This window comes from Budorcas taxicolor, chromosome 4, assembly GCF_023091745.1.
Source record: "Budorcas taxicolor isolate Tak-1 chromosome 4, Takin1.1, whole genome shotgun sequence".
NCBI lineage: Eukaryota > Metazoa > Chordata > Mammalia > Artiodactyla > Bovidae > Budorcas > Budorcas taxicolor.
Genome location: NC_068913.1, coordinates 111,846,734 through 111,866,369, shown reverse-complemented (window position 1 = coordinate 111,866,369; position 19,636 = coordinate 111,846,734). Strand labels below are relative to the sequence as shown.

Genomic DNA, 19,636 nt, shown 5'->3' with positions numbered 1-19,636 from the left:
GGCAAGAATACTGGAGTGGGTTGCCATTTCCTCCTCCAGGGGATCCTCCTGACCCAGGGATTGAACCTGAGTCTTCTGCATATCCTCTCTTGGTAGGAGGATTCTTTACCACTGAGCGACCTTGGAAGACCCTCCCCACCCCCAATATATCATATCATTTGATAAAACAGTTCTTCCTCCATTTCTTGGGGAAAGTAGCAAAAAGGGGCTAGAAAATACACCTCCAAACAATAGATTTTCTCATAGGTGCAACAACAGTTGGCCTCTCACAGGAAGGAAAACTGGACCCTCAACAGAATGGTCCTGCACACAGTCTGGTGACAGACGGGTCAACCTGGGAATTCCTGAGAAACCATGTGGGAAGCCTTTCATGACTAAGTTGTGGTATGTTTCAGATCACTGAGGACTTCCCCGGTGGCACAGATGGTAAGGTAAAGAATCTGCCTGCAATGCGAGAGACCCAGGTTTGATCACTGGGTTGGGAGGATCCCCTGGAGAACAAAATGGCAACCCACTCCAGTATCCTTGCCTGGAGAATTCCATGGACAGAGGAGCCTGGAAGGCTATACTCCGTGAGGTCGCAAAGAGTTGGGTATGACTGAGTGACTAGCAGATCATTTAGGAAACATTTAGACACTCAAAAGTGTGTGCGGCTGGTGGTATTTTCCCATAATAACAGCCAGTGAACAGCAGAACTGGAAACAACCCTTTCATTTGCTTCAGTGAGAACTGCTTTATGTAGGTTTATATTTGAGACAGGCTAAGCCCTGCAGCCTGGGACACTTTGTTGCAGTGCTGCAATGCTCACATCTGGACTAAGGTCTGCTTGAGGAACACAATACAAAGAAACTATTAGGGACTAAAAATTACTCTGTGCATTGCAGTTAGGGCAAATTTATGACAAGAAGACACAAAAAGACAAAACAAAACAAAACAAAACACCCTACCACTTCTGAAGAGCTGAGAGCAAAACAGGGTGTTGGAAGAAAAACAGAATTTTGGAGCAAAGGCAGGGAACTGCACATGTCCCCTGCACTTGCCACCACCAAAGGGGTGGGCAAAACACCAGAGCCACCTCTCGCCCTGACCCCTGGACACACCCCTACCCTCTCCCCTCAAGGAAACAGCTTGCCTCACTTCCATAAGCAAGCCAGCAAAAGAGCCTATTGTTTTTTCCTAACTCCGACCTGACGCAGCAGGGACTCCCATAAAACCTTGCCTGAATTTCCTATTTGGCGTCTGATCAATTTCTCCTGACTAAGGCGTCTAAGAACCCTGGTGGGTAACATATTTACATATCAGCCTAATAGCTACTTAGAATTCATGCTCTATTTCAATGAGGAGTAAAAGGTTATATGCATGGGGCTTCCCAGGTGGCACCAGTGGTAAAGAACCTGCCCGCATGCAGCAGACAGAGGAGATTTGTCTGTTTGATCCTTGGGTCAGGAAGATCCCCTGGAGGAGAGCATGGCAACCCATCCAGTATTCTTGTCAGGAGAATCCCATGGCCAGAGGAGCCTGGTGGGCTACAGTCCACAGGATTCCAAAGAGTTAGATATGACCTAAGTGACTTAGCACGCATGCATTTGTGTACATATATATATATATATATATATATATATATATACACACTAATGAGCTTAGATTTGTAACTGGGAGGGAATGTGCCCTTTCATTACACTTTATTAATTCTATTCCAATCAGACTCCAGCCAGCCCCCAATCCCATCCCTCCCCGCTTCTCTCTTGCCACTTTCACCTGGTCTGATACTTTTGAGAGCTGCCACCATCAACGTGTTCCTTAGAACTCCCTTTCCGAATAGATTATCTGTGGAACTTTCTTATATCTCCTCTTGGACCCCCCGGCTCCTTTGGCTTCATTTCCTTTCAAATTAAAACACAGGGATAATCAAAATACCAAACCTAAAAAAAGAAGTTTTTGAATTTAAAAATCTTTCTACTCTCTCATGACCATGAGCCTTGGCCTGTATCAGAAAGCCAGTTATCAGGTAAGCAGTCAATAATAAGTTGAATTATTTTGTTTATAATTCTTTTGATTATTAAAATTAATGAAGTGTTCTGAAAAGGAATTCAAGCTAGCAGACAGAGAAAAAAGCTAAATCAGTTAAACTAACTTTCTTTGAGGAAACATCCCAAATGAATAATCTTTCTTTTTCTGTTTATTCCCAAGAAAGAACAAGGCAAGATAATTCTCTGAGCTTAAACGTCTGATGGAGAGTGTTCCGGAGGAGAACTAAGAGCTTTCCTAGGACGAGCAGGGAGCAGGCGTGGAGACAGAGAGCTCCACGCTGGGGGGTTCTGACATCCTCTAGTGGCAGAAGCAGCTGCGTAGATAGGACTTAACTTCAAATTAAGCAAACTGTGGACATGTTTAAGGGCAGGATGCCTTCACTTAAGGCTTTCACCCAGCAGGAAGGCAATTTGATTTTTACTGACTAAGGAGGAAAAAATGCTTTGAGTAGTCAAGCAGTTGGTAAGAGACCTGAGATAAACACATGATCTGAAATCTGAAATTTTCCTTGGAAAGGGCTGTATTGAGTGAGTTTAAAAAAGACCCCAGGTGAATTAGAAAGGCAGTCAGCATTTAGCATTCCCTGGGGTCAGACCTTGTATTTAACAGATGATGCTGTGTAATGTTCACAGAACAGATTCTATTGCATTTTAATAGATAAAGAAGGTAAGATAAATTGTTAAAATGACCTATAAACTAAGTGAAGCCATGGCTCCAAATGAGGTGTGTATGATTCAAAGCTTCCATTGTAGAACAAAGTCAATTCTCCTTTCCACTGGACTAATATTCCTTAAGACATCATCGTTACAATATCTGCTACTTTAAATTTTCAGCACAGACAGCATGAAGTTGTGTGTGCGTGTTTTAAGTTACCGAGGCAGCTAGCATTCTAATCAGGCAGCCACATGCCAGAGGTGGTCATGAGCATGCTCTCAAAAACACTGCAGCCACTCCAGACGTGACTGCTCCAGGATTGCTGCTAACTATTTCTGTCATCGGTTTCTGAAAGTCGAGTTGAGTTTTTATTTGTAAAAATGGTGGTTTGTCAATTAGCATAAGTGATAGGTTAATGTTAGGAAAGAGATCTCAGTGGTGAAATTAAAGATATTAAGGATATGTACTTTGGCAAAACATCTTTCACTGTGTGGAAGTGGGATAAGACTCCAGTGAGGTCTGTGGCCCGAAGCTGCGGAGATGGTCCTAGATTCTGGATCAGTGAATATGTGCCAACTATTAGCTTAGGAGCTTTCTGTTGTCTGCCATGGGCTCTGAGTGTAGCTGAATTCTGCCTCTAAAATATTGCTACAGCTGCCCGAAGAGGACAGTTTATTCAAGAGAAGGCAAGTCAGAAGGTGAGGACTTCAGGGGCCTGACAAAGGAGTTTGCATTAACAGTGTTGTTCTTTTAAAATAAATGTCTATATGGGCACCAGGGGCTTCCCTGGTGGCTCAGCTGTAGATAATCCGCCTGCCAATGTAGGAGACATAGGTTCAATTCCTGGGTTGGGACGATCTCCTGGAGAGGGAAACGGCAACCCTCTCTAGTATTCTTGCCTCGAAAATCCCATGGACAGAGGACCCTGGCAGGCTACAGTCCACAGGTTTGCAAAATAATCAGACACGAGTTAGCAACTAAACAGCGACAACAATATGTGTGCCAGACCCTGACTGGGGCTTCCTTTCACTGTTCCACGGTGGAAAAACTTTCTGAGAGTAGCTATTTCCTACCCATCTCACTTGTCAGTGGCTGATGTTGTTTTTCAAAAAGAATATAGAGATGAATGGAGCAGGGAAGCATACACACTACCCTATGTGAAATAGATAGCCAGGGGAAATTTGCTGTATGACCCAGGGAACTCAAACTGGGGCTCTGTAACAACTCAGAAGGGTAGGAAAGGGTAGAAGGTGGGAAGGAGGTTTGAGATGGAGGGGACATATGTATTCCTATGGCTAATTCATGTTGCTGTATGGTAGAGATAAACCAATACTGAACAGCAATCATCAATCAATTAAAAATAAATAAATATAAAAAAGAATCTAATACTCATGCAAATTGTCTAAGTTAGACCTAGAGTTCTGTTCCTCAGACACCTTGCTTCAGAATCACCTTAAGTTCAGAATTCTTCAATTTCTTAGCATCCTGCATTCTGAACTTCTAGGAATGGGGCCCGAGAATCTGGATTGTGACAAGTTCCTCTAGTGATTCTCCTATGCTCTGAGGATTTAGACAATGAAGATATAACCAAAGAAGCGTCATGATCATTTGCTCACAGTATTTCTCAATGGTAGACCAAAGACCCAAGAGGGAGGAAATATGATCCTGCCTGCCGGGTGTGAAAACCAGAATCAGGAAAGCAATAGTAAATAGAACACTATAAAGCCCTCATATCCTATCAACTCTATGCCATAAATTTGCCTTATAGCTTTTTGCCTACCCATCTAGATGGAAATAGATCAACACTTGCCTTAAGCATTCAGCAAGGTCATTCATGGCCAAAGATATTCCACTGTCGTTTGGATGAATCAGGATTATCAATAGCTTTCCAGCTGACTATTGTGATCCACTTTCTGACAGCAATGAAAATTGTTAGCCAAAAGCCCATCATGTTAAATATGATTTGGGAAAAAAAAACAGTTTAGCTCTTGGGTTACTTTTTTTTCACATCAGTAAGTCCAGTTTATTCACTCATAAGACATCTTGTCTGGCTTTCATCTGCTCATCAAATATTTATTGAGAGACTTAAAAAACATGTAGCTCGAACTCCCAGTGAACAGCCATGGAAGATTAAAGAAGCGGGGGTCTAGTTCAAGACTTCTATCTCTGAGTTGTCACTCGTTATCACCTTGTGATGGAGAGGGGAGAAATACCCTGGTGCAGGAGTCCCAGGTCTTGAATTCTGTGGCTGGCTACAGACTCAGTTTAAGTCTGGAAGCTGTACTGCAAGCTATACTGCAAGTCAGTATAGCTCTTAAGCTTCTATTCTTTTAGATAATTACGAATAAAATGTTTGCCTCAATTATTTTTCAGTTTGCTGATTTGTTTACCAACATTTATTGGTCATCTACTATATTCCAGGAATTTCTATAGGACCTTGGGGGATACAGCAAGAAACAAGGTAAACAAGATGACTGTTCTCAAGTAGGCTTATTCTCATACTTAGAGAAACAGCCAGCACAAACGGTGAGCCAAGTGAGTGTACTTTCTTGGACGCAGACCCTCCAGCCCAGTTAAAACTTCATATAATATAGCCATGGCCAACAACTTGAGTACAAGCTCAGAAGAGCTGAATCATTTCTGAATTTGCAATCTAGAGAAACTGTGAGATAATATTACATGTTTGTTCTTTTAAGCCAAACATTAAACTAATTACTAAGGTTTGGAGTAATTAGTAACACAGCAACAGATAAGCAATATATAATCCAAGGACATGATTCTTAAGAACAATATTTTAAGAATGAAGGGATTCAGAATCCCATGCTTTATACTTAGAATATTGGCACTAGAAGAAAATGTTGACAGCATGTTAATATTATCATGAAGAAATAATAAATTTACTACTCCTTTTAGTTCAGTGGGATTACAGAATTTGTCTGCTTTTACCTGAGATCTATGGAGCCCACCGAATCAACACAAATACTTCATAATCAAACTTCATTGAAACTCCATTTTTAGCAATGCATTAGTTAGCCAATAAAAAAAAATGGTAGTCCTACCTCCAAAAAAGTACTTTTCGCCAGTTTTAACTTGAAGAGGACTGTTAGTTCGAACTGCTGAGGCTTCATCTCCATCGATAGTGAGAACAGCAAAATTCTCCTTAGCTAGGAAACGGACCTCATGCCACTGGCCATCATTCAACCCAGAACCTGTTAAATACAAGAGGAAAGACCATTTTGTTAAAGATTATTTGGTTTTAAATAATTTTTAATAGCAACAGAGCTTTGCAAATAAAAATTGATATATTTTGATCTAGAAAAATTAAGTGTAACTACAATTAATATCTCACATTTCTTTAATATTATAAATCATTGTCTCCTCCACTGGACCAAATAGGGCCTAGCTGTGAAGGAAAATAGAACATGCCATCCCAGAAAATGCCATTTCAGCATATTGATTATTTTGAAAAAAAAGTTACTTAAGAAACAGCCACAACAATAAGAATACTCTGACACCCTCTTTGTCTCCCTGAAAGCAAAAAGTAAGTCTTTCATGTAAAAAAATACTAGGAGGGTAACAGGCTTCCTTATCACCAGGAAGAGGGAAGTTAGAGCTGAGAAGGCTGCATAAACAATCCTTATTCTTCTTAATTTGCTACCCCAAGCCTAAATTTTTGTCAGTTCTTCACAGATTTTTTTTTAATCTTTGTCTGAAAAGGTATAAAATCTGTCTACACTGGTTACTTCTTTGAGTTTTCTGTGAGCACCATACATATGAAATTATACTTGTTTCCCTGCTAATCTATTTCAATTTAATTGTTAAACCAGCCAAAGAACCTAGAAGGGAATAAAGGACAAGTCTTCCTCCCCTACAGCAGTTATTTGTGCTAACTGACCACTAATAGGTATGATAAATGATACCAGGATTATCTAATCATTTACAAATAAGATATCATTATAATGAATTAGGCTATATTTAACTAGACACCAACTATATAAATGAACTCCTTAACAATCACATTTCACTCTTGCTTAGTACAAAGATCTTTAAAAACAAAATCCATTTAGTTCTCCATTAGAAAATAACTAAAAGATACTGTTCAGTTTGTATTCATTTTACAAAGAATAATTACAAAATTAAGGAGCAAAGACAAGAGAACAGCCTTTGAACAAAAGTACCTGGAAATAGTACAAGGAATACTAAGACACACAGAAATCTGAGTCATAGCGGCTTTCTTTCACCTTACAAAGGCCTATGCAAAGGGAAGGTAGTGTGTTCTAGACTGCTCCAGACAGCTTAATCTAGAATCCATAGGGTAGAAGTTATTGAAGGTGCACTTCAGCCTCACAAAAGAAAGACAAGCCTAGCATAGAAAAGTATCCAAAAACGGAATGAGAGAAAATCGATGAAGCAACGAGGACTCCAAGCCTCTGATCAGAGGTCTGAAAACCAAAGCTTACAGGCCAAATACTGCCTGCTACCATCTGTTTCTGTACAGCCTGGGAGCTAAAAATAGTTCTCACATTTTAAAATGTTGAAAATAAATGAAAAGAATAACAATATTAAATTACATGTGAAAATCATATAAAATTCAAGTGTTCGAGTCCACAATAAAATCTACTGGAATATAGCCAAACTCACCTGGTATGTATATTGTCTTTCTACAGAGTTAAACAATTGCTTCAGAGACTGTATGATCCACAAAACCTAAACTGTTTACCGAGGCATCATTTTCCTTTACAGAATAAAGCCTAAACAAATGATTGGTGTACAATATTAAATAAAAATGCCATTTTAAAGAAAAAAACGGAAGGCCTCTTGGGGCTTGAAGATAGTCACATATCTGTGGTATTAACCAACATTGTACTAGTAAATATTATTGCAAATAATCATCCCCTCAGGTATTTTTTTTTTTTTAGGATTTTCAAATTTTAACTTAGTAATACTTATTGAGCACATTTTATTTCAATGGAGGAAGACAGAAAACCCAGCCCCAAAATAATGAATACTAAATAATTTTCAAATTATGAAATCTATAATATAAACAATTACATAGATAAAGGTTTTTTGCACTCTGAAATTATTATGTAAATATACAGTCTTATTCTAAAAGGGAAGCCAGTTAGCTGCCAGACAAGTAGTAGTGTTAACTGAAACAATTCCTTTTCTGTTTAGGTTGCTTTTGGGTTCCCGCACAGAACTGATCCATGGACAAGGATAACTTCACCATAACATTTTCCATTAAAGCATAAAACTGGGGTTAAAGTTAATTAGCCACAGAACTGTATGGCTTTGATTTTGTTTTGGCCTCTATAGTGTGATGAACCCTGCTTTGAAACATATTTTGAGGGTATAGGTCCCAAGCACAGTAATGTTATAAATCTTTCATCCTAAATAATAATACATCCAAAGAAAGTCATTTACAAGCTATCTTAGGCAACTGGGCTTTCTGTTCTAAACTGTAGACCAGAAAGCGTTTCTAAAAAATTCTCATGAAAACTTCTTCATCATAAAGTTAACTTATAAATGGAAAATCATAAGTTTAACTGTTCATGACCAAAAGGTCTATTATTCTATCAGATTAAAATTAAAAGATTATTTTTTTTCAAGAAATTTAATCACTAGAGAAATTGGATCTCAGAAAAAAGCTGCCTTATTGATAGCACCCACTGCTGCTTCTGAGCTCCAACAGTGATTTCTATTCATTTTAATTCCAATTACTGTTTTGAACTGTTAATGTTAATGATCAAGAGTGTGTGTGTGTGTGTGTTTTTTTTTTAATAACATAGTTAAAGAGAAATTTTAAGAAGCAACATATTTTCCTTTGAGCAATGGGTCATTTTTGGCCCACTGAAAAATGACTCATTGCTCAAAAGAAAATTTGCTACAGCTTAAAATTTCTCTATAACCACATGTTATTAAAGAACAACTCTTGACTTTTGGTTTATTATATTTGGGGCCCATTCCTATCAGATTGCTGAGGCATACCTCTTGATGATTAATAGTAACAGTTCAAAACCGTATTCCCCCAAAATAACTTTTTAAAAAATTACTATCCCCAATAAGTAGGTGGGAGACCTGAACATAACAATGTTTAGGCATTCTATACACGGTAAATGGCAGAACTAGGAACTAGAACTCAGACATACCTAGCTCCAGAGACTGATTTCTTATAAACAGCAAACAAACAAGCAAAGAAAAGCAACAATTAAACATGGCATGTAGACTCTCTGCATCCATGATCAGAGCTCTCTTACACCAGACACACAGACACTTCCATTCGCCACCAGCCTGGAGGGAGCTCAGCTCCTGGGGTACCTTAGTTTCATACAGCATCCGAGTTGCAAATAAACCGAGACACCATCCAGCTTCATCTGCTAATTTTTAACATTTACGTTATCTGATTTTTGTTGTAATGGAAGATCCCACGACTACATGTCTTTCAGTATTTTCTGACATTGATGTTTTTTTCCCCTTAAAATGCAATATGAATGGGAATTTTGTATGTTTGAGAAGCAAATTCTACTAGCACTGTTTCCCCAAGGCATATTAAAGTAAGCCCAGGAGTATTCATTTACATCATCTCTATACTTTGTGAAACTCAGCAAACAGAACTGTGTGCTCACCCCCTTCATGTTATAATGAGTGGATCAATCAATGATCTTGAACATGCTATCTTTTGTCAGTTTGTTGGGCTGAGATCCTAATCTAGACCTTCTGCACTTGAACAAGTTTTTACCACTACTGAGAACTCAGTCATTAAATTTTTCGGTGCAAAAAAAGAAGATGCCACAGTTTCAGCATAATTTCCCTCTGCTTGTGTCCATTCCCTTCAGTGTAAGGGAGGCCTGAACAACTTGTATGAAACACCACTAATGAGCTTGCCTGTATCATTTCCTGGACCACCAGCCACCTGCAGGAAGTAGTAGAGAATTAATTTTGCTTTAGAGAAGCTATATGAAGAGCCTGAGGTATTTTCAAAAATAATATTGTTTAGTATTTTTAATTCATATGAAATGGAATATTAGCAAAATTTAAGAGCTTTTGGAATTTAATATATAACACTCACTCAGAATAGGGGTTTCCCAGATGGCTCAGTGGTATAGAGTCCACCTGCCAATACAAGAGCTACAGGAGAGGTGGGTTCAATCCCTGGGTCAGGAAGACCCCCTGGAGGAGGAAATGGCAACCCACTCCAGTATTCTTCCCATGGACAGAGGAGCCTGGTGGGCTATAATCCACGGGGTCACACAGCACTGGACATGACTGAGCACTCTGACATTCATTCAGAATACTACAGCTGATCATAAGAGATACACCTACAAGGATCAGTATAGTATTCAGGGGAAAAAATGTCTCATCATCCCAAACTTTATTAGAATCCTATGAGTCATAACCAACAAAGAACACATCACCAAACAGGATTAAGGCATTGCTTCTCATCTGCTAGGAAAGTGGTAGTATCCCTTCACTCAGTATTTCAGAGCAACAAGTGTCCCTGGGAACGGAGAGACTCACCAGGGACCCGATCCATAATCCTGGACAGAGTGGTGTCTTGGTGGCTGGTGAGTGACTCAGGACCAGACCAAAGTAGGATGCTGTTAGCTATTGATACTTAACAAAGAGACTCAAGTGTCATGCAGCTAACATTTCTAGGAGCCTTGGATATGCCTGGCACTACCTAACTCGGTACGTGTCAATCTATTGCCTTTTCTCAGCAGTGGGCATCAAGATGGCAGAAAGGCAGGGCAATAGTGCGGTAGCCCCGAAGGACTGACACGGGAGCCTGGCTGCCTGTTTTTGCTCTGACCCTTGTCAGCCTGGGCAGTTTACTTAACCTTTCTGTGCCTTGGGCTCCTCTTCTCTAGAAAGCAAATAATAGTATCCATGTTGTAGGCTGGTTTTGAGGAGTAGATGAATTAGGGATTCAGTAGCACTAGAACAGGGCCAAGCACCTAGGAAACAGCATAACTGTATCTATATCATTAGGTCAAAAAACAAGGACGGTTGATAAGTTCATTTTACAAAGAAAAAAAATCTGAAACAGGAACAGAGAACTTTTTCTTTGGGGGTTATTGCATTGCAATTACATATATTGATGTAGTTATAACAAGCCTTTTAAATAAGACAGCAATATAATAACAATGGGGAGATGATGAATATATGCATATGACACCGAAAAAAAGTGTCCTAACATTATGCTAATTGACACTTTAAACTTAGAAAATGTCCAGTGACTGCATTAGACATGGGGGAAATTTCTGTAATCAAACAACTTAGAGCTGAAGATGATTGGTTCTGCAAATGTGTTAGATGACTCACAAAGTTATGACAAAGACACTGATGTGAAGAAATTTGAACAAAACTATTTCCAAAAAGTGAGAGTGAAAAATGAACTTTCTAAATTAGTTATGTATGCGATTAAAAAATTAGTAATTAAATACTAGAAACATTTTTAACCCACAGCCCTAAGCAATTCTATATGCAAGTTAAGTCCAAAGGTGCTCATATTATCTCTTTGGGAACATAGATTGTCTTACATTGGGGTCCCATTGGCTTTAGGCTGACAAGCTCCACATGACATGGAGGTGAATTAGAAGCCAGGGGTATCTGACTCATATAGGCTGACCATCAGAGAGGCCGAACAGCGTCAGAGTTTAGAACACAAACTCTGAAATCAGACATCTGGATATACATTTCATTTTTGCTCACCTAATAGCTGCACCTTCAGCAAGCTAACCACTTTAAGCCTCAGTTTCCTTTTCTATTAAGTGAGAGTACTGAGAATATCTACTTCATAGGGTTGTTATGAGGATTATGTGTATATACTGTTACTTAGAACAGTGTCTGGCACATGCAAGCTGGGGTTCCCAGGTGGCACACACATAGGCAGCAAGTTAGCGCTCAATAGATATTAGCTATTGCTTGTATTCAGCGAGTAAGACTAGCTCTCTAAATACCAACTTGGCTTGTTATACATTAATTCTATAAGTATTAACTATTCAGTTCAGTTCAGTTGCTCAGTCATGTCTGACTCTTTGCGACCTCATGGGCTGCGGCACTCCAGGTTTTCCTGTCCATCACCAGCTCCCAGAGCTTGCTCAAACTCACGTCTATTGAGTCAGTGATGCCATCCAACCATCTCATCCTCTGTCGTCCCCTTCTCCTCCCGCCTTCAATCTTTCCCAGCATCGGGGTCTTTTCCAATGAGTCAGTTCTTTGAATCAGATGGCCAAACTACTGGGGCTTCAGCTTCAGCATCAGTCCTTCCAATGAATATTCAGGACTGCTTTCCTTTAGGATTGACTGGTTGGATCTCCTTGCAGTCCAAGAGACTCTCAAGAGTCCTCTAACATCATAGTTGAAAAGCATCAATTCTTTGGCACTCAGCTTTCTTTATGGTCTATTATGAAATGACTAAAAATTGATTTTCTTCATGAATAAATACCTGCCTCCCCATATGAATCCTATAGTGCAATAAGTCTTGAGGAATTTGGGGACTGGGGAAGATAGCTATATACGAAAAAGTAGTGCAAGTGTTAGTCCCTCAATCGTGTCTGACCCTTTGTGATTCCATGGACTGTAGCCTGATAGGTCCATCTATCCATGGAATTCTCCAGGCAAGAATACTGGAGTGGGTTGCCATTCCTTTTTCCAGGGGATCTTCCCAACCCAAGGATCGAACCCATGCTTCCTGAATTGCAGGCAGATTCTTTACTTTCTGAACTACCAGGGAAGTCCTAGTTTCTTGTTAATATCAAGGTCAAAAATTTCTAAAGCCAACCTTGAGCTATACAATAAAATAAGGCTTATTCCTTCATAGTTACAGATGCACTTTCACTTCCCCAAAATGTTTTTTTTTTCCAAATACATTATTCAATAGGTATGATTCTGAATGTCTGTGGAATATTTCCAAATACTAAATTCAATTCCAAGCAATGACTTCCCCTGATGACCAATTTTGAGGAGACTGATATAAACTGGAGTACATATTTTCCAAAGTATTTTTGTTTTAAAAATGTATACTATTGCAACAATTTTGTTATATGTTTATAAAGATTATTTGAATATACTTTAGGATAGATACCTCCAGTTATTCACTAATTAATAATAAAAACTTTTAAACTGTACATTACAAAAGAAAACTTTTTACAAAGAGAATTTTTTAACCTAAAACCAACATCTTTGAAACCATATTCCAGCTTCTGGCTTCATTTTTCTTAAAATAAATAAATTGTTTTATAATTTTTCCTCTAACACCTCCTTAACTTATAATTGCTAGAAAAACTTGTTTTGTATGCAAATGTAAAATGTTAATGAAGCATATTCTACCCAGGCTGACTTTCTAATGGTATTATTTTTAAAGTAAGACTCTTGAGGTGGTTACTTTGATTGAACAAGGAGAAACAGATGTTTCTCTTATTAGAGACAAGAAGAAAAGACTGGTTTAATGAATACTGAAAAAAAGAAAGTATTTAAAATATAGTCACAAACCAAGATGTAACATCTGTTTGAAAATACTTCAAATAAAATTACAGTGACTAGAGTTTTCAGTGTTTTCCTCAACATTTAATCTTGAGAGAAAAATCTCTGAGACTACAAAGTCATCTTTAGACAGTTAAAGTATTCTCTGAGGTGCTAATAATATACCCCATAAGTTACCAGTTATCCATTTATGCAGTATGAAGGAAAAAGGGAATATACGCTTCTTTATAGATATGCCACGTTTGCACGTTTGTTGTTGTCTTAGTCACTAAGGTGTGTCCGACCCTTTTGCAACCCCATGGACTATAGCCCGCCAGGCTCCTCTGTCTGTGGGATTCTCCAGGTAAGAATACTAGAATGGTTGCCATTTCCTTCCTCAGAGATTGAATCCTCCAGGCAAGAATACTAGAGCGGGTTGCCATTTCCAATCCAAGGACGGAACCCCATCTATACCACTGAGTCACCAGGAAAGCCCGATATGCCACATACTATTTCTTATGTTATCTAAATAAACCCCATAAATAAATTGATGCAATTTAATCGTGTACTTTTAGATGTAAATCTGAACCATATAAATATGACCAACTACAATTCGAAAGAAAATGTAACATGATGCTTGGGTAGGCACATAATACTTTTTTTTGTTTGTTTTCAGCTGAAGAAATTATTAAATGACCAAGCAAAAACAATACCCATCTGTGGATGTAACTGATGATAGAATCAAGGTCCGATGCTGTAAAGAGCAATATTGCATAGGAACCTGGAACGTCAGGTCCATGAATCAAGGCAAATTGGAAGTGGTCAAACGAGAGATGGAAAGAGTGAATGTCGACATTCTAGGAATCAGCAAACTAAAATGGACTGGAATGGGGGTATTTAACTCAGATGACCATTATATCTACTACTGTGGACAGGAATCCCTCAGAAGAAATGGAGCAGCCGTCATGGTCAACAAAAGAGTCCAAAATGCAGTACTTGGATGCAGTCTCAAAAATGGCAGAATGATCTCTGTTTGTTTCCAAGGCAAACCATTCAATATCATGGTAATCCAGGTCTATGCCCCAACCAGTAATGCTGAAGAAGCTGAAGTTGAATGGTTCTATGAAGACCTACAAGACCTTTTAGAACTAACACCAAAAAAAGATGTCCTTTTCATTATAGGGAACTGGAATGCAAAAGTAGGAAGCCAAGAAACACCTGGAGGAACAGGCAAATTTGGCCTTGGAATGTAGAATGAAGCAGGGCAAAGACTAATAGAGTTTTGCCAAGAAAATGCACTGGTCATAGAAAACACCCTCTTCCAACAACACATGAGAAGACTCTACACATGGACATCACCAGATGGTCAACACCAAAATCAGATTGATTATATTCTTTGCAGCCAAAGATGGAGAAGCTCTATACAGTCAGCAAAAACAAGACTGGGAGCTGACTGTGGCTCAGATCATGAAATCCTTATTGCCAAATTCAGACTCAAATTGAAGAAAGTAGGGAAAACTGCTAGACCATTCAGGTATGACCTAAATCAAATCCCTTATGATTATACAGTGGAAGTGAGAAATAGATAAAGGCCTAAATCTGATAGACAGAGTGCCTGATGAACTATGGATGGAGGTTCGTGACATTGTACAGGAGACAGGGATCAAGACCATCCCCATGGAAAAGAAATGCAAAAAAGCAAAATGGCTGTCTGGGGAGGCCTTACAAATAGCTGTGAAAAGAAGAGAGGTGAAAAGCAAGGGAGAAAAGGAAAGATATAAGCATCTGAATGCAGATTTCCAAAGAATAGCAAGGAGAGATAAGAAAGCCTTCTTCAGCTATCAATGCAAAGAAATAGAGGAAAACAACAGAATGGGAAAGACTAGAGATCTCTTCAAGAAAATTAGAGATACCAAGGAAACATTTCATGCAAAGATGGGCTCAATAAAGGACAGAAATGGTATGGACCTAACAGAAGCAGAAGATATTAAGAAGAGGTGGCAAGAATACATGGAAGAACTGTACAAAAAAGATCTTCACGACCCAGATAATCACGATGGTGTGATCACTAATCTAGAGCCAGACATCCTGGAATGTGAAGTCAAGTGGGCCTTAGAAAGCTTCACTACGAACAAAGCTAGTGGAGGTGATGGAATTCCAGTGGAGCTATTTCAAATCCTGAAAAATAATGCTGTGAAAGTGCTGCACTCAATATGCCAGCAAATTTGGAAAACTCAGCAGTGGCCACAGGACTGGAAAAGGTCAGTTTTCATTCCAATCCCAAAGAAAGGCAATGCCAAAGAATGCTCAAACTACCACACAATTGCACTCATCTCACATGCTAGTAAAGTAATGCTCAAAATTCTCCAAGCCAGGCTTCAGCAATACGTGAACCGTGAACTTCCTGACATTCAAGCTGGTTTTAGAAAAGACAGAGGAACCAGAGATCAAATGGTCAACATCTGCTGGATCATGGAAAAAGCAAGAGAGTTCCAGAAAAACATCTATTTCTGCTTTATTGACTATGCCAAAGCCTTTGACTGTGTGGATCACAATAAACTGTAGAAAATTCTGAAAGAGATGGGAATACCAGACCACCTGACCTGGCTCTTGAGAAATCTGTATGCAGGTCAGGAAGCAACAGTTAGAACTGGACATGGAACAACAGACTGGTTCCAAATAGGAAAAGGAGTATGTCAAGGCTGTACATTGTCACCCTACTTATTTAACTTCTATGCAGAGTACATCATGAGAAATGCTGCACTGGAAGGAACACAAGCTGGAATCAAGATTGCCAGGAGAAATATCAATAACCTCAGATATGCAGATGACACCACCCTTATGGCACAAAGTGAAGAGGAACTAAAAAGCCTCTTGATGAAAGTGAAAGTGGAGAGTGAAATGTTGGCTTAAAGCTCAACATTCAGAAAATGAAGATCACGGCATCCGGTCCCATCACTTCACGGGAAAAAATGGGGAAACAGTCAAAACAGTATCAGACTATTTTTTGGGGGCTTCAAAATCACTGCAGATGGTGACTGCAGCCATGAAATTAAAAGACGCTTACCCCTTGGAAGAAAAGTTATGAGCAACCTAGATAGTATATTCGAAAGCAGAGATATTACTTTGCCGACTAAGGTCCATCTAGTCAAGGCTATGGTTTTTCCTGTGGTCATGTATGGATGTGAGAGTTGGACTGTGAAGAAGGCTGAGCGCCAAAGAATTGATGCTTTTGAACTGTGGTGTTGTAGAAGACTCTTAAGAGTCCCTTGGACTGCAAGGAGATCCAACCAGTCCATTCTGAAGGAGATCAGCCCTGGGATTTCTCTGGAAGGAATGATGTTAAAGCTGAAGCTCCAGTACTTTGGCCATCTCATGCGAAGAGTTGACTCATTGGAAAAGACTCTGATGCTGGGAGGGATTGGGGGAAGGAGGAGAAGGGGACGACAGAGGATGAGATGGCTGGAGGGCATCACGGACTCGATGGACGTGAGTCTGAGTGAACTCCGGGAGATGGTGATGAACCGGGAGGCCTGGTGTGCTGCAATTCATGCGGTCGCAAACAGTCGGACATGACTGAGCGACTGAACTGAACTGAACTGATAGGTAAAGAGAGAAAATCACTTTGTAACATGTCTTCATTCAGAAACAACCCCTTGTTTGGAAGCATTAAGTTAGAAATATAGACTGGGGAGAGCCTACTGTGTGACATTTTTTATGTGTTGCTATATATGACTACTTCACTAACTTAATAAGTAGAATCTTAGAGATGGGATGGATTCTTTCCTTTCAGGCACCCAGAATCCTTTGAGAAAAAAAGAGCCTAGCTTAAGTTATTTTTTTTTTAACCTTATATGCACCTTAGAGTCATTTGGGAAGCTTTAAAAGTTTCGCACTGAAACTTCTAAATCACTGCAGAGGAAATTAAAGACTTAAATAAACAGATATATATGATGCGATCCTAGTCACAATTCCAATACTAGTCTTTGTAGCAATAAAAAGACAAGACTGTATAATTTATAAGGATTTTAAAAACCTTAAGTATGAAATATTATCAAAAGAAAAAACAAAAGTTGAGAACTTATCTTCTGATTTGAAGACTTATTATAAAGCTACATTATTCCAGAAAGAAATTAGAACTAGACTCAAACATATGTGATCCATTGTTTTTTTGTTTTGTTTTGTTTTTGACTAAGCCTCTAAGGCAATACTACGAAGAAAGAAAAGGTGTTTGTTTCTTTGCTTTGATTTTTTTCAAAACTTGGTGCTGAAACAACTGGTTAAATAAAGGGGAAAATGTGTCTCAACTTCTACTTTACTCAAGACACAAGACTTAAGTCTATACTGATTTTAGACCCCAAAACAAAGCCTAACTGTAAAGTTTCTCCGGGATAACATAAAGTAAATATCTTCATGACTTTGGGGTTTAAAGAGATTTCCTACAGGACATGAAAATCACTTGATAAATTGGGCTTCATAAAAATTTAAAATTCCCTCTCATGAATAGACAGGATTAAGAAAATTCAAGTCAAGACAGAGACTATAGAAAAATATTTACAACATATTTATCTGAAAATGGAGCATACTGAAATACAACAAATCCCTTATAAATCAATATTTGGGAGACAAAAATGGGCAAAAGTCACAATACAAATAAAGGTAAATTCACTACTCATAACCAGGTGAAACATTTCTTGACATTGTCAGTCCTAAGGGGAATTAAAGCCACATTGATATACAATTTTATACCACTTCAGTTGCTAAAAATTAAAAGGACTAACCAGGATTTGGATCAGTTTGAACTCTCATACATTGCTGGTGGGATGCAAAATGGTACAATCCCTTTCGAAAACTCTTTGATAATTTTTAAATAAAGTTAAACATATATTAATTTTATGACCCAACAATTTCCCTCGTATTTCCCTCCCCAAATCAAAAGGCATGTTGCAAAAATACTTGTATAGGAAGGTTTCAGCAGCTTTACTCAACTGGGAATAATTATATATCCATAGAATGTATACTCAAATAAGGAAATGTTGCTAAGTAATAAAGACGAATGACCTGGTGGTTCAAACATTGTTTTGCATGAAAGATTGCAGAGACTCCATCAACAGATGAATGGATAAGGAAGTCACATATACACAATGGAATATTACTCAGCTATAAAAAGGAACACTTTTGAGTCAGTTCCAATGAGGTAAATGAAACTAGAGCTTATTATACAGAGTGAAGTAAGTCAGAAAGATAAAGACAAATATCATATATGAACACATATATAATTTAGAAAGATAGCACTAAAGATTCTACATGAAGGGCAGCAAAGGAGACCCAGATATTTTGGACACGGTGGGGGAAGGAGAGGGTGGAACGATATGAGAGAATAACGTTGAAATATCTACATTACCATATGTAAAATAGATAGCCAGTGGGAGTCAGTCCTATGATGCAGGGAACCCAAAGCCAGTCCTCTGTGACAACCAAGAAGGGTGGGATGGGGAGGGAGGTGCAAGGGGTTTTCCAGAGGGATGGGACATCTGTATACTAATGCTGATTTATATTGGTGTATGGCAAAAAGTATCACAATTATTGTAATTATCCTATAATTTAAAAAAAAAAAACTGTGCTGAAAGAAAAAGCATGCAGCCACACACACACAAAGAACATACTGAATGAATCCTTCTATGTGAAATTTTAAAACAGGCACAACTGTAGTGATGTAAATGAGGAGAGTACTTGCCTGTAGGGGGAGGGTGCAAGCAAGAACGTAAGGTAAGAGGTACAGGGAAACTTTCTGAGGTGCTGAAATGTTCTATATTTCTATTGGAATCCCAATTGCTTTTCTGTACATATGTATCAAAACTCTCAAGTTATGCTTTTAAGATCTGTGTATTTCACATAGAATCGATTCTCATTCGTAGATTCAGTATTTGTTGATTCACCTTACAGCTAAAATTTCTTTCTAACCCCTAATCCATGCTGGTTGTTCTTTCAAGGTCATTCAGGGACTTCTGCGTGCAGAGATTGATGAAAAATTAGAGTTACACAAGTTCCCAACTGAGGTCAAACAGGTAGGTCTGCTTGTTTCAGCTCTCACCCCATAATCAGTGTTCTTTTTGCTATATACTTAGTGCCATGGTGTTTTTGTGTTTTCTTTCTGCATTTTTGTGCTTTTGTCAATTTTATCATTTAAAGTGGTCCCAAAATGTGGTGCTAAAATAGTGTTTAGTGTTCCTAAGTGCAAGAAGGCTGGCCTGTCTCAAGAAGAGAAAGTATGTGCACTAGTTAAGCTTCTTTTGCATAAAGTTATAATCCTGTTGATTGTGAGTTCAATTTTTTTAGTTCAGTATTAATGAATCAATTACATGCATTAAAAGGTAACTTTAAACAGTAATATACAAATCAAGGTTATGTATTGATACAAATGTTGTGACCAGAGGCTCTCAGGTCTCCTATAGTCCCTGTAGGAGTGATGGTTCAGTAGTCATCA

The 19,636-nt window shown here is 38.6% G+C and overlaps 1 protein-coding gene across 1 annotated transcript in view; it reads right to left on the bottom strand.

Moving 5' to 3' along the window:
- Window positions 1-19,636, bottom strand: part of CNTNAP2 (contactin associated protein 2) — a 1,656,810-nt gene that overhangs the window by 1,085,253 nt on the left and 551,921 nt on the right. The window contains exon 9 of the mRNA XM_052638430.1: window positions 5,745-5,894. Coding sequence (XP_052494390.1) covers window positions 5,745-5,894 — 150 coding nt within the window. The remainder of the gene's footprint in view (window positions 1-5,744; window positions 5,895-19,636) is intronic.